Raw genomic sequence first — 15597 nt, 5'->3', positions numbered from 1 at the left:
GCAGTGATTTGTTGCCAGCATTGGCAAGGGGAGTGGCGAAATCCATAAATCTTAACTGTACGTGGTGAGCTCAATTCCACACAACAATGAAAGGCTTACCAATGCTTCACTCTCTTGTCAGCAAAGATAAAGGGGAATTATGTTGACCTTTTAAATCACAGCAGGTGCAGCACTACACCCTTAGCAATTTAAAACAGGGTGCACTCAATTTATATGGTACTTGGTGTATGGAAAATCTGCGCCCCATGTGTTTCAGGTCACTAGACACAGTGGCAAAAATTCCACATAGCACCTAGAAGAACGCCCTTTAACTAAACAGAGCATGAAATAAAATCTGGCATAAACATGTTTGCAAATCATCTGGATATCAGTCAAGGATACCACTGACACAGACACACTGGCTTCACAGAAACCTGTTTTTACTTACATGACACAGTTATAATGTTGTTAGGGATCGCGTTTTAAAAGTCAAATTAATCGGAAGCACATGATTAAAACACTAACCAAGTGATACAAATGCAGAACAAATCGTTGAGTAAGGGGACAAAAGGGTACTTTTAGGAGCACAGAGTATGTCCATGGTGGGACTAACGTTTCAAAGGCTGAACTCGTAACACCTCTGCAAAACCGTCTCCAAACCAGCAAGTGATGTCAGCCGTATCCATGGTGAAGTAGAAAAGGCGATCCTGGCAACGAGTTCTTCGGTAAACGGAACGAGGGTCCGCTGACAGAACAGCTCTAATAGCAGCGACCGCCTCATCAGAGTCTTTCAGGAACCTAAATCTGGGCTTCCCCATCACTATAACACAACCAAGATGGAGAAAGTCAAAGCCAAGTAAGAACTGCGTGGTGCAGGAACAAGCCCACACAGATAGGTGTAGGTGTAGGTGTGACATACATAGATGTGGAGGAGAGGGATTCTGAAAGGATAAATTGGGTGGAACACAAGTTCACTGTTTAGACATGAAGACACAGTAGCTAAACTAACAATGATAAAATACATTTCTCAGTTGTCAATACCTTCTCGTCTTGTAATCATGCATCACAATTGTAATCATGCAGACAAAAGATGTATATAATAAGATAATAGAGAGAGAAAGAGAGAGCTTCATACTTAATACCAGTGACAAAAGAAAAGACATACCTGTACTATCAGAGGCCATGAACTCTTTGAGCTCTCTCTCAGCGTGCTGGGTGAAGCGCACTTCCAGCATGCTCACTGGAGGCTGTCTGATCCAGGAAGCAATAGTGCTGTAAGACTCCTCTCCAAAGTGAAGCCTGGTCTCAAGCTCCTCGTGAGGCCCAGAGAGAGCCGTATCACTGGGCTCCGCTTCCGCTGCCCTAACTTCAGCAGGCCTGCTTGAGGAAAACTCCCCCTGGTGGAGATAGTCCTTCACCTCAGACAGCACCGCTCCTAGAGGAGTCAAGTCATCTGAATTGGACGAGGCTGGGCAGAATGTTGATGAGGACTCTTTAGTGTCTAAAGTCCCTGCACTGGGGCCAAAGGGACTGGTTCCATCTATCCGAGGGCACTCGCTTTCATCCTCTGCCTCCTCACCTGAGGGCAAATCACACTCCTCTGGATGATGTCGCATACGTGGACAGTCATAGTCCGGAATGTAAGGCTTGATGTCCAGTACCGGAGTACCCGTAATCATGTCAACACCTAACAAGTGGAGTGTATCACCTAGAAAATCCACATAAAAAAGAATTCATAGCAAAAGTAACTGTTAGAGATTTGTTTTGCAGTGTTCATGGGTAAATGTTCATCAATGGCTGGTTTACAGAGACTACTCTACTCTACTTCACTCCACTCCCTAGTCCCTATATGGCAAAAACTGCAAGCGTATCAAATATTTGCCAAGACAATTTCTGCTACATACTTTCTCATACTCTAGATATCTAGGTTAGCCAACTATTTTTCAGATAATACATAAACCAACGTGTTACACTAGCAAATTGAAATACAAAGGTAGCTATAACATCTATTCATAAACTGGATGATAGGTAGCAGTGTTTATGTATAAAACAACATGTCTTATTTCAAGCAAAATGTGTACTGTGATAAATCTTCATCTATGCCTGTCATGGCATGCATATGTACATACTTGTATGCAAATGCATGTGTGAACAGCTGCCAGGGTGCAATCAAAAGCAGGCTTTTCTGCTACATTCTAGATGCCTGCACAGGCTTTTAATCTTTCACAATAGACCTGTGAGAACAACCTAGAAGTATCTCTCTCTCTCTCTCTCTCTCTCTCTCTCTCTCTCTCTCTCTCTCTCTCTCTCTCTCTGTCTGTCCTCACTGTGAAATTCAGAAGTGGGCTGTCCCAATGTGATGATTTTTTTTTTTTTTTTTTTTTTTAATGATAGGTGCTGTCCCATTCCTGTTATTAGCGTTTTGAACCCTTGCACCCTGACAAACTTGATCACCTACGACTGATGTCAGTTAAGGGTCAGTGTGTAAGGGTTCAGGGCTTAGGGCTTAGGGGGGAGAATCGGAGTCACTCACTCACTCCCTAACTAACCTGCAACCCGCTCAAGCTTGGCCAAAGTCAAGCCAAGGGCATTGGGGCGGTGGGGGCTGCGTGTGGAATACACTCCCACCCTCTGGCCATTCAGACGTGGAGGCTTCACTTTGGCCTTATAGCTCAGGTGCCCGTTCTTATGGAAGAGGAAGATTATCCTTACAAATCAAACAGAGAGGGACAAATGTTACTACTTTCGAAAATGGTTTATAACATTCTCAAAATATGTCAGCCACTGTAATCATCTACAGAGAAAGGCCAACTTATGCATGACAACAGCCAAAAACTGTCTTACCATACATGTGAGTACTGTTCCAGCCCAATCAGGGGATGGTCCGGATTGCTGAAGACAGCCTGCTGAATCTTTAGTGTGGCGCGAGATGGACCACAAACTGTAGGTTGTCGTGGAGTACCATTTTTGCCCGCAAAGCAAGAGTTTATATACCCAATGGGAACTGTTTCAATGCATCCTATGAAATGCAAATCAGAGTTATTCAAATTGAAGACACCTCAACCTTATCTTACACCCAGCACACCTTATGAAATGCAAACATGACAACAGTGGTATTTATTATGGCAAATACTACGTATTTAAATGTGTCAGTACAGTTGTCAGACTGGAGAGTGCAACACAGAACAAATCTGGATCCAGTACTTAGCAGTTCACATTCAGTAACCTTAGAGCTGCAGTACCCAATTCAGAAGTATTATGGACTACCTTTCTCCAGAGACCATTCTAACTGTCCCCCAGCGTTTGGTGTTAAGACTTTGGTTTGCGGGGTGTCTTGACTAATAGTTGACAACACCGATTGTAAAGCAGACATGTGTTTCCTGTGTGAACGTATGGAGCCATCTGCTCGCTGTCTGAAACAACAGACATACATATTATTCAGTACTGTGTTTATCTTACAACTTAAAATAACTACACCGTGATTTAGGCTATATTTTAGTACTGTAGGCTACCTTAGATTTTTCAGCTCCCTCCGCATGACCGATATTTGCTCCTGGAGTCTCTTCACATTCTCCACACAACAGCTGCAAGCTGGTTGTGACATTGTCTGTTCTTACAGGAGTAAGTTAACTACTGAGTCGCCTCTGCAGATGTATATTATCAATAATTCCAATTTCCTTGATATGGCCATAGATAGTAAGGTTATGGCACATGCACCCACGCTCGCCTTATGTTTATGTGCGCATGCTAGCTACACTGGTCAGAAAATGGTGGCCAACCAGTCAAATACACGTAGTTATCTGTGGTTCGTTTGCTGGAAACTATGGCTGGGAATACAAGATTTACGCTTTGCATTACACTTGCAGTTGTTCCTTGTGTACTTCAGTTGACATATATTTTAATATTATAGACATAGGCAGTGGGTTTTAAAATGTAAATGTATTTTTGTTTTTATGATACATTTTGAACAAACTTTGCTGTTCAAACCTGTTCAAAACACCAGGGGGCAATGTCGATACTGTAGACCAGTCGGCCATTTCAGTCAAGGAAAAAAAATCCTAAACCTTTTGGGTAAAAGGTTATGAAAGAACCTTTAAGATTTTTAACAATACAGTACAGAAGCTTATGTTTTGACCTGGTTATTTAGGATGTAGCCTACATCAGGCCTTCCGTGTGAAACTAAGTTGTGATCAAGGTGAAGTAAAACAATGAATAGAAATAGAAAAGGAAGTGTCCAAATAACTATAAAAAGTTTATTTCTTCTTTTTGCACACTTTTTTTATTTTCAAATATGTTGACTGGCCTATCAACTAGTACAGAGTATTATTAAAAAACAAAAAGTAAGACTTTTTTCACAATATTGGCCTAGGCCTATTTAATTGACAGGCATTTTCTATGGATGAAAAGAAAAATACTGCATTTATATGAAATTTCCTGGAAGATATTCTTGCTGAGGTGGTGGGGAAGCAAACAGCGGGTATGAAAACGTCTTCTTTTGTTCAGGCACATCAGCAGGCGACTCTTCACTTGCGCCTGCAAAATAAATAAAAGGGAGAGCAGCTCCAATATGTTAATCGTCCACAAAACAGGACAAAATAAGCCAGTCTCTTTATACTGCAAATGTGTTCTATATAAATTGTAATATAATTTATAATGTAAAATATGGAGTTGTTTTACATATAGTTTCAGTACCCTGATCAATGATTAGATTCCCTTGAGGCAGCGGAAGATCCTCTTCCTCGTCTGGCCCCAAGTCTTCAATGAAGACCTCCTCTGCAGACCCACTTGCTGTTACTGTAGGAGAAAAGGTAGAACCAGAGGCAGGGGCCAAAGCCAGGGCTGGGGCAGGTACCGGTGCTGGTGCAGGGACGGGGGCCGGGGCAGGTAAAGGGCCTGGGGCAAAAACAGGGACTGGGAGTGGATTCAGACCCACAACTGGCACAGGGAGAGCGGTGGCAGCAGGAGGTAGCTTAGGCTCAACCTTTTCCGGAGGCAATGCTTGAAAGATGGGCAAAGGTTCAATCTCAACCACTGGGGCAGGGACCACATCTGCAGGAGGGATTTCTTCCTGAGGCACCGATGCCTCTAAAGGAGCATTAACCTTCCTGGGGCGGCCCTTCTTACCTGTGCCACTCCTCTCTTCTCGTCTCCCTCGCTGCCTTTTACTCTGGGCTCTGATAGTAAAAACATACAATAAGTGACCTCACTCAGGACGACTTGTAGCCATTGCAGCCTTACACAATACTAAAGTATTTTCTCTTAATGTGTTCATAACTATATAAGGCCATGCTGCAGAAAGTCTCACCAAATAAGTAACATCCATACCCAGATAGCTCTGTGATATCTCATGTCATAAAAGCCTCTGACCAAGGGTTCCAGATGTTTGGATCTCTAAAGGTAAGACTGATACATTATGCTCTACTTTATAAGATTTACCCATAAACCCACTGGTTAGTTGCTTTCTCTTCTGCCTCAGCCTTCCTTTTCTTGAGGAGGTCTCTGTCTCTCAGCCTGCGGCGAATCCCCCCTTCTGAACAAAGACAACAGCATGGTACATAAACAGTATACAATCTTTATATCAGCTATGTACATGCATTCAACTATACTGTATTACTGTAATTCCACCATCCATAAAGATGTGGCGTATTACTGAAGGAGACTACATAATGTACATTCTTTTGTTCTTCTGTCAGCATTTCATTTTGTTAACAGCAACTGGCAATTCAAAAATTATTTGTCTACATTTAAGATCGGTCTCAAAAGGTTTGCCAACACATTTACACTTATTGTTGGTCAGTCTGTTAAAGATGGATTATGGTAGTGTGAAATGGTCTTCAAGCTAAATTCATTAGGTAGAGTGAACGATTCTTCAAGCAAAAGTCCACATAGGCTCATAGGTCAACATGTCTAAAATCAAACACTGTAGTGTACATTTGGGTGCGCCTGACGGTATACCTAAAACACCTATACACTCAGGCATTATGTTTGTTACTGCTCTCACAATGTTTGTTAAGGCCATGGTCTTACCTTCGTCATTAGGATCTTTCCTCTCCGGTAGCAGGTTGTCTTTTTCTATCGTCTGTTCCATTTCAAATGTAGCCTATTTACCTTTTTCAAAATGGAAGAAAAAAAAGAGCTGGTACAGAAATCTGTCTATTTGCAATTCCTGCTCCCCCAAAGAATAATTATTGGGTTAAACATTACCACGATGCCAGGAGAGTTCTTGCAGCACTGCCCTTATCTTATTTGTAAAGGTGGAGGGCTTGGCACTACATGCACTTTAGAAAAAAAAGCGGGTCATAGTGTCGGCACAGATGGCATAGAGTATGTGATTCTTATTTGAAGCACTCTATGCAACATGCATTTTGGAGTTTCAGTAGATGAGCTCTGTTATTCCCTGAGCTGAGGGACTCCCTGCAGCCCCAGTGGTCTAGGAGAGACTGTGAAATAACATGGTCAACACAACACTCAGGGTTCAGATGAGGCTAAGCTTGTTAACAGGGCCCTGGATATAAGCAATAGACATTGTATAAGAAGATTCTCAACTGTTCAGTGGTGGGACTACTATTTACTTCCATAAGAGAGTCACTGAAGGAGAGATTCATTCATATAAGAAATGCATGTTTTTTTAATTTCACAGTTGATTCTATGAACAAAATACATTGTGTATAAATTCTGAAACTGCCATAGTGCATGCACACTATACTGGATCCGCACCCCTCCCTAAGCAGCCCAGTGTCTCCTCCCTGTCAAACATATCCATCTTATCTCCAACCAAGGGTGCTGCTCATTTTCTGGGTGTGTTCTCAATCTGCTCAGCGCACATTGAGGCCCACACTGTCTCAGCAGCCACAGCAGTAGTCAGAAATGCTATTTCTCATTGCAGGCCATTTCACTGCCATGTTGCTCTCTTCACACAGAAGCAAACAATGCAGTCATGGCTACAATGTTTAATGACTTTTCTAAGAATGTGAAAGTAAGGGAATGACTGTGATAAGAATTTGAATGCTTCAACCAGGTATTTTCACAAAGGCGGTTTTCAAACAAACTGGTTGGTTTCATTTTAGGCCTAAAACCAATCCAAGATAGGCCTAAATAAGAACTCTGCTTTTAAACCTAAATCAAATGCCAACATAAATATAAATGTACATGCTACACCTAACTTCTTAGAACTAAATTGTGTTGCTTTGATTTCCTTTATCTAGCCTATTAACATTATTAGCCCTTAACATTATTTTAATTTACGATCAAAGAAGTAGGAACACAAAACGTTTAATTTAATCAAATTAAATATTGTCAAGGGGGCAAGTAAAGTAGGCCTAATGCTGTTTGACTTGCAGTATTAAATATTAAATTGTTTTGTTTCTCTTGCCTACAAGCTAATAAGAATCATATCGCCAAAAACAATTACAACTTATTTCCGCCATCGATTGAAGGCATGCTCACAAAAGGTAGTCACACTCCAACCCCCATTTTTTCAATTGAAAGTAAAAGGACAGTCCGAAATAATGTTCAGAGTGCCCTCCCCTGGATCCTTTTGGGAGTGGTGCTTACACTGGTAAGTACGCCCATATAAATGTAGGCCATTCAGTTGCAGCTTGAAGCACGACTTCTTTAGATCCGCCTTACTAGGTTTTACAATGATAAGGCTAACCCACCCGGTCTCAAATATGATTTTTATTTTGCACTTGTGACATTTCTATTCGTCTCAACCTACACGGGCATACATGTTGGCAGAAGTAGTGGGCCTATTGCAAACAATAATGGTTGGCTTTCCCTTACAGTGTAGCTTTACAGGCCAACAGCTTTCAAACCGAGCATGTGCATGTGCAGGAAAGTTCAGACACCTCTCTGCCGTGCACATAGCGGCCACTTCACACAGCAAGGCAAATACACATCCCCAGGCCAGTAGCAGCACCAGCGGCACTCAGAGAATAGTGTGTTGTCGTCTGACTGAAAAGGTAATTGGCACTTGATTTATAGGGCTGCTGCACACCACTGATGGTCTATTCAACAGGTATTATTTTATTCATACATAATTCATACCGTAGGCCTACGTTTTCCTGAGCTTTAGAGATCAAATGTATACCAAACAGAAAATCAATCAATGTACATGGAACACAATTCAGTTTATTCACAATTCATTCAGATTTACAAAATGAAAAATGAAATACAGTTTGGAGTCAGCTGTAGGACCACTGACACAACAGAAAGAAACATATTTATCAGATTTCATAAATAAAAAACAGTTACATTTTATTTACTGTCTTACATAATCCAGTAGCTTGGTGAAATAAATTGCAGCGAACTGCTTCATGACGCGGTCGTGTTGTGACTGCATTGCCTGTTTAACTGCAGTGGGTGTTTCTGGCCAGAGATGGCGGTATTGAGTATATATTTGTTTCAGTCCCGTTTCCCTCCATGGTTTCTCCTCTCCCTGAGTAACTTGGCGTTTGGTTCAGTTCATTATACAGTCCCATATTCTCCCTCCATTAGGGGCATTTCTCTGCCTTTTGGACTGACTAGAATTTCCCCGAAACCCAAGAGGAAAAAAGCCAAACTTTTGTAAGGCGCCATGGACATGAAAAAGAGGATCCACTTGGAACTAAGAAACAGGACACCATCTGATGTGAGTGCCTTTTAAGCCAAACCTTTGCTAGTTTTCTGCCTAGCCATGGTGGATCGCTAGCTACTTTTTTGCTTTTCAAGTGACCTGTGTAGCTAATGGTAATGTTAACCACATGGGTTTTGTTTTTCTTGAATGTTATTCAGGCTTACATTTATCATTGTCCATTTAACTTTTTGATCGCTTGCATATTTTTGGTGATGAGGTGAAATCTCAATTCAACTCATTAACGTTACTTTCTAAACCGGATTCCTTTGCCATCCTTATTGCAGCATTTTAACCGTTTCGCAGCCTCCTTGCCCAGCGTTGTCCACACTTGGTGTGTCGGTCCTATTTATTTGTATTTCCTAACTTTTACATCGATGTCATCTGAAGGCTGTGTAGCCACGATGTGCTGTTACACAGCAAGCTAGCTAGATGTAATGGTTTATTTCATACGGAGACCACGGTAGCCATGTTTGTTGCTAACATAACTGCTAAAAATGTGGCGCCCCTTCTTACAATAACGTTAGGATCTTGAAACCTTTGCATTCTGCATTAAATATGAGTTCTGGGAAACTTAATTAGTTTGAGGAAGTCATTTCATTTGTACTAAAAGCACACGGAGTGTGTACGTCCTGTCGCGGTCAAGTAGAAAAAGGGGGAAATAACTTAGTTCACGCAAACCTGCTTTAACGTTAGCCATTGAATTATGTTATTCCACCTTTTGACAGTTACATTTTTTTATAACATTTTTTTCAAACGTTGATTGATGTAATTCACTGATGTGCTGTAGTGTTTGATGGCAATCACGTGCTATTGGTACTGCAAACCAGTGTGTACAAAACTTGTAAATTCAATGCTATGTCGCTCCAAACGATAAGTTCCATGCCATGTGATGGCAGACTGGCTGATGGCAGCTTCTAGCTTGCTCGAGTCTCCCTCGCTAAACTGTACAGAGATCGCGCACCGCCAGATGGGTTCCCGCCATTACTCCCATGCCACTGCGTTGCATTATAAACGGTATCAAACGATTCTGTAAGCTATTAAAACTAAGTTATAACACGTTGTAATTGCACGCAAGAAACTCACTAAATACGCGGACATTCTATATCAAATGTCGACATAAGTCATGACACGCCGAGAGACCGAATCTTAACATCGGCCATAACGTTACTGCTAGCTGCGTAGGGGCATAAAGCCACGTTTAGTGTGGGTGCTTTCTTCATAAGCATGCAAATTTTACTACAGACATGATTTCGTTTAAAAAAAATCCATGTACATATAATGGGTATCGTATGTACTATACACTAGCAAAGCGTTACGCGTTCAATATGTTTACAAGCTCATATACTCGCATTCTGTCTCAGGAATCGCCATGTTGTCATTCTGCCGTCTTTGATGCTGTTGGGAAAGGAACTCTCTCCATCTTTGTCTGACTAATTTCCGTTCTCAATGTTCCCTCAAAAATACGTTGACACTTTACGCAAATAGTCTATTTTCCTGTTGCTCGTCGTATAAGTGCTCCATTTGTAAATGAGAATGTGAATGAGTAGGATCAAAAAAATACTTCTTAACCATATTTTCGCGGTCCTTCTCGTTGCTCTTGGGTTCATTTCTAATGGCGGCCGTCTGATCCTCGTTGCTGCTCTTCTGCGCGACAGCTCTTAAAAGGGCAATGGCTAGCTTACCAGAGGCTAACAGAATCGTTGCTTTTGTCAATTGTGAGTAGTACAACAGCAGGCCAAGCCTATAGCTACATCATAGCATTAGCTGCGTATGCGCCCTTATGGGAGTGGATAAAGTGAAATGGCTGTTGTAAACGAAAATGTCTAACACATATTAAATGTGTTTTATAAGTTAGTTTGTGCGACAGGCTTAGAAGAATTACACTGTTAATAAATTGGTTAGATGTCGAGATTAAGATCAAGATTTGTTTTGGACGTTCTGGGATTGCGCAACACCTTGACTTAAGTTACAAGACACAATTTCAGAAATCACCAACATAAAACTTTAGACTGAAGAAACAAGAGTTTTGTATTCTAGTCCCTCCTGACTGACGTTAACGGGTTTGCGGAAGAATGTTGATGTCTTTCCTTGGCGTGGATAGATTTGTGATTGTAGTAAGTCATAAACTTTGCCAAGGCAATTGCCACTTGGCGTTTTACAATGAATGAATAGACGTGTCTTGCAAATAAAAGTACCTGAACTTAAAAATATCGAAATATTGTCTTGTATGTCTCACATTATGTCATTGCCAGTGTGTTGCCTATTCTGGTTGTTTTTGCAGGATTTGCATTAGCTGTTTTTGGAATTCTCTATGCTTTGTTTTCTCTTGTGATAGGTAAGAGAACTTGTTCTCGACAATTGTAGATCCAATGAAGGGAAAATTGAAGGCCTCACAGCAGAATTTGTCAACCTTGAATTTCTCAGTCTGATAAATGTGGGCTTAATTTCAGTCTCCAACCTCCCAAAACTTGGAAAACTCAAAAAGGTTTGTATTTCTTGTTTTTTGTTGTTTTATCATGTGTAGAACTGTGTTTGAGGAATGAAGTTACAATCAATATCACAATCTCTTCCCTCTCCAGTTGGAGCTGAGTGACAATAGAATTTCAGGTGGCCTTGATGTTTTAGCAGAGAAACTCCCAAATCTCACACACCTAAACTTAAGTGGGAACAAACTCAAAGACATCAGCACATTGGAGCCTTTGGTAAGTGAACAACTACTTTGCATGTGCAATTCAGACACTTGAATGCTTCAGATATATGCGTAATGTTTTATATTATAAAATTGGTCCTCAAGACGAATTACTTGCATAGTGCAGTGTATGTCTCTTACACATCAGTGATCAGTGACCACATGTTGAGAGAGTTGATCAGCTATAGTACAGTTGGCCTTTTTTCCTTATGTGCACTTTATTGATTATATTTCCTCTAGAAAAAGCTTGACCACCTGAAAAGTCTCGACCTCTTCAACTGTGAAGTCACAAACCTCAATGACTACAGGGAGAGTGTATTCAAACTCCTACCCCAGCTCACCTACCTGGATGGCTATGACATGGAAGATCGGGAGGCCTCCGACTCTGACGGAGAAGTTGATGGTGATGGAGTTGATGACGACGATGATGAGGGTTAGCTTTTCTTGTTATCTTAGGTCACCCCTACCCTCACTGTTGTTGATGTGATTGTTGTTCTAAATCTAGAATTCTAGTTATTGTGGCTCATCCTGGTTCGACTGCTGTTCATTATACATAACAGAGGGAGAGGAGGAAGAGGACGAAGATGGAGAGGAGGAAGACTTTGATGAGGAGGACGACGATGACGATGATGACGATGATGAGGTGGAAGGAGAGGAAGATGATGTCAGCGGGGAGGATGAGGTACAAATTTGTTTTTAACCTTGCAGATGGTACACAATGGGCCCAGGGTACTCTAAGTGCATGATAACTCAGAATATGTGGGAAACCTCCCAACAGAAGAGCCCTGCTGGAGAATGACTCTATAGGACTCCTCGGTTAGGTCAGTTAGACATGGGAAGGTGGGCTAATGTAATTCTCACATTTTTTCAGTGATTTTCATTCCATCACAATGCTCCATTTCTATCATATGGACTGCATGCTCCTGTGTTATTAAAGATCCTGGCGTCTACCTTCTGTAAAAGGAGCCATAGACATAACCTCAGGTTATACATAAAAATAGAAGTGAATCTTAGGAAGACCGCAAGGTCGAAACGTTATCTGCCAAATGAGAAAATAAACTCTAAAAATGATATCAAAAAAGAATACCAAGAAGTGTGCAAACTTTTTTCACAAAAACTTGACTCTTTTTTTGTTAAGCACCTGGGATGTGCACAAAATCTCCTTGCAAGTATACATAAAATAGGGCCATAGAAATAACCTCAGGTTATACATAAAATAGCCAGCTCCACTTCCACAGGGTGATTGTTGCTCGCAGCTCTGAATGAACCTTAAACTCATCTAAAATACTCATCCTTTGCGATCTGGCCATAAATATTAGTCATCCTTTGGTAAAAATGGTATTACATTTCCATTACATTACTCCCACCTTTCCATGTAAATTAAAGCTTGCTGACCACAAAATGGGAATACCCAGCAGTCCTCTTAAGTACAGAAGATAATTTTCTGTTTCTGAAATATTTTCAGGAGGAAGATTTTGGACATGGAGATGTAGATGATGAAGACGACGACGATGATGACGACGAAGGTGAGTGTCACTGGTGTTTTCTCAGCTGTGTGATTTCAGTTCTGGACTGCAAATGTAGTGTTATGCACAGAGCTAAACTAAACACTGACTTGCTGTGGGGTCCTGCAGATGAGGAGGAGGAGGGTGGCAAAGGCGAGAAGAGAAAGCGAGAGGCGGACGACGAAGATGACGACGACGACGACGATGAGGATGATGATTAAGAGCCAAGGAGCCAATCAGTTACCAACCCTTCCCTCCCCCTCCCTTATTTGCCATCCACCGGGCCACCCCCACACACTCTCGTCACATGCCTCCCGCAGCGCTGAGCTCCCCGAGGGGCAAGACTGTATCGAATGGGTGGGGTGTGTGGAGATGGAGCCGGGAGCTGAATGAGGCCTCTCTTGAATGGCGGCTCACTCGGCATTCCACAGTTTCACTGTCAATTCCCTTTTTGTGTTTCACCGAACCCGTGTGAGGACTTTGGGGACTGGTATCTAGTTTTGGGTCTGTGCTTTTAATATTTGTTGGAGAATTATGATTTTTTTTGTGTTGTTGGGTTTATTTTTTTATTTTTGTGTTTTTTTTTTTTTTTATTTTATTTTTTTCCTTCTCCTAATTTCCCAATAAGATTATTGCTATAGCAACCGTGTCAAGGAAGCCATCATTTTAGTGTGGCAGCCAGTGGCACAAATCAATGTTGTAGCTACATTTTTACTTTCTGTATGACAAAAAACAAAAACAAACAAAAAACAACTTTGTAAATAAAATGTTAACATTTTACGCTGTGCTTTCCCTGCCATGCCTCTATCGCTTTCTCCCCCCAACCACTCCTCACCCCCATTATTTCCAAAGCTAGACTGGAGGTGTAATTGAAGTATTGGTGAAGTGGCAGTCATGCACCTTATCTAGAGCCACTATGCAGAAAAATGACTGGGAGGAAAGCACTCAGCATTTTGAAAACTACCTCAGATTTGGTGTGGATTACTGAGTATTTACCCTTTAGACCTGGAACAGAGAGTTGGATACATTGAGTTCCCCGTACAGATATCTGCCTCTTACAAACCATGGCCGCACTCATGAATTTAATATTGATGTTTTTTGATTAATTATTGTCATTCATGTATGTGTGAAAGTGTGGCGTAGGCTCGCATAAGGGGGACTCAAGAGCAAGGATGTGGACAGCTGGTCCAAGCAGAGGCGTGTCGCTCAGGCGGTACTGTGAACTGAGACTAGGTATTAGATGGAATCATGAGTCTTATGGTATGTTTCATGCTGAATTCTGTCCCATTGACAGATTTATGTTGCAAACACAATTTTGCAGGAGGATTAATTTTTTTAAAAAGAAAACCCAGATGAACAAACACCCCTGTCAAGCTACAATGATAATTTTTTTTATATAAAACTTTATTTGATATTGTGCTCATGGTTGTTGTGTCTTTACATTTCTTAACATTGCTGTTTACATGGTCACAACTGGTTGTGAGGGTAGGACATGGATGTCAGCGGAGACCTACAGTGTCAAGGCAAGCATAATTACGGATAGATGGGGAGCCTTGCAATTTTTTAACTAGACACCATTTTTCTGGACATATTCACCTTCATACCTCCAGCCTGGCTGAATTCACTGTGTGTGGCAGACATTACGCCCAAGGTTATGCTTGTATGATGGGTTTCTCTTTAGCTCCGCTGCCGGTGTTCGATGCTGCTGCTCACCATTTGTACCATGTACCCAGACTTTGGTCCATAGGCACACATTTTTATTGAAATTGAATATATAGGCATCAATGCAAAAAACACCAGTTTCAGGTTGGCTTGGTATTGCAAGGTCTAGAGCTCTAGATTCTAATCTCGGCAACATGCATGCGAGATAGATGTAACTTGGGACATTGCCTATGAATAATAAATAGTTTGGCTCCTATCGACAATGTAGAAAAAATACTGTCCCCATGGGAAAAACCAAATATTCCTTGTTAGGCCTACCTAAAATCACAGGAACTGGATCTCTGATCTCTTGTGGAGAAAATATTTATACATTATTTGCTTTTTGTATCAACATATGTCCAGCTGTTCGTTGCCACTATAAAATAACAGTGCAATGACCTGTTCTGTGTAACTAACTATCTTTGGAGATGTGGGACAATGTGAAAGAGTTTGAGAGACATTTGAGAAGAATCCATTGTAGTGGCAGTGACGATGTAAAGCTAGTACCACCATGCAGGAATTTCTGTCCATTTCCTATGTCTGAGAACAGTGACTAAGTCACATTAAGGATCAGCTTGTCACCATGTTCTGAAATTGGCTGTGTAAGAAAACGATGGATATTGGTTACGCAGTATTGTTATTACAATAATATTTTTCAAAAAGTGTGAAGACTCATCTCTTTACCTTGTATCTAACCAGTTAATCCTCCTTACAGAATCAGGGGTTGTATGTTTATGGTTAAAATGATTGTCATTACCCTGTTAAAATAATTTAGTCTATCACTACTGTTAGTATTTATTTATGTTGGCTGTATGACTACTGTAAACTATTAATTTGTAATATGTATTATTATTATACTTCACTTTGGACAAAAGCATACCACGAACCATTACCATTATATTATTATTTCTATTAAAAACAATGGCCTCCCCTCAGAGAAAAAGATGGCCTCCCCAGAGAGAGAACAGCCATGTGGATGATCCAGTGAACTTATTGCATGATGACCGAAATCTTCAAATAGGTTTAATCAGAGACTTTCTAATGTTAAGACACAGCACTCAAAAAATACTCCATAGAAATGCATGGGGCTAGTTTGTCACGCCAATATG

At 41.1% G+C, this 15597-nt stretch overlaps 3 protein-coding genes across 6 annotated transcripts; 1 reads left to right on the top strand and 2 right to left on the bottom strand.

Moving 5' to 3' along the window:
* Nucleotides 1-402: 402 nt before the first annotated feature.
* On the bottom strand, nt 403-3829 carry trmo (tRNA methyltransferase O). Of its 2 annotated transcripts, none has more exons than XM_048241944.1 (6): nt 3492-3829; nt 3247-3392; nt 2824-2998; nt 2529-2686; nt 1145-1687; nt 403-799 (listed from the first exon to the last, which is right to left on the bottom strand). In XM_048241944.1, exons 1-6 carry the CDS (start codon nt 3581-3583, stop codon nt 588-590), a joined length of 1326 nt encoding a protein of 441 aa, XP_048097901.1. In that variant the 5' UTR covers nt 3584-3829; the 3' UTR covers nt 403-587. The 2 variants fall into 2 exon arrangements, with proteins under 2 accessions (XP_048097901.1, XP_048097906.1); XM_048241949.1 differs by having other exon boundaries at nt 3247-3388; nt 3492-3577.
* A 383-nt stretch (nt 3830-4212) lies between these two features.
* On the bottom strand, nt 4213-6436 carry hemgn (hemogen). Of its 3 annotated transcripts, none has more exons than XM_048241983.1 (5): nt 6187-6436; nt 6007-6087; nt 5416-5509; nt 4672-5153; nt 4213-4512 (listed from the first exon to the last, which is right to left on the bottom strand). In XM_048241983.1, the coding sequence occupies exons 2-5, from the start codon at nt 6065-6067 to the stop codon at nt 4400-4402; spliced, it is 750 nt and encodes a 249-aa protein (XP_048097940.1). In that variant the 5' UTR covers nt 6068-6087; nt 6187-6436; the 3' UTR covers nt 4213-4399. The 3 variants fall into 3 exon arrangements, with proteins under 3 accessions (XP_048097940.1, XP_048097931.1, XP_048097947.1); XM_048241974.1 differs by having other exon boundaries at nt 6184-6435; XM_048241990.1 differs by lacking the exon at nt 6187-6436 and having other exon boundaries at nt 5428-5509; nt 6007-6177.
* A 1968-nt stretch (nt 6437-8404) lies between these two features.
* anp32b (acidic (leucine-rich) nuclear phosphoprotein 32 family, member B) lies at nt 8405-13567 on the top strand. The gene is made up of 7 exons (XM_048241961.1): nt 8405-8608; nt 10929-11078; nt 11173-11295; nt 11523-11715; nt 11843-11964; nt 12748-12808; nt 12917-13567. The coding sequence occupies exons 1-7, from the start codon at nt 8555-8557 to the stop codon at nt 13006-13008; spliced, it is 795 nt and encodes a 264-aa protein (XP_048097918.1). The 5' UTR covers nt 8405-8554; the 3' UTR covers nt 13009-13567.
* Nucleotides 13568-15597: the final 2030 nt, after the last annotated feature.

The sequence above is a fragment of the Alosa alosa genome, chromosome 1 (assembly GCF_017589495.1).
Source record: "Alosa alosa isolate M-15738 ecotype Scorff River chromosome 1, AALO_Geno_1.1, whole genome shotgun sequence".
Classification (NCBI taxonomy): Eukaryota; Metazoa; Chordata; class Actinopteri; order Clupeiformes; family Clupeidae; genus Alosa; species Alosa alosa.
Note: the sequence above shows the minus strand (reverse complement) of the source record. Positions and strands in the feature narration are given on the sequence as shown.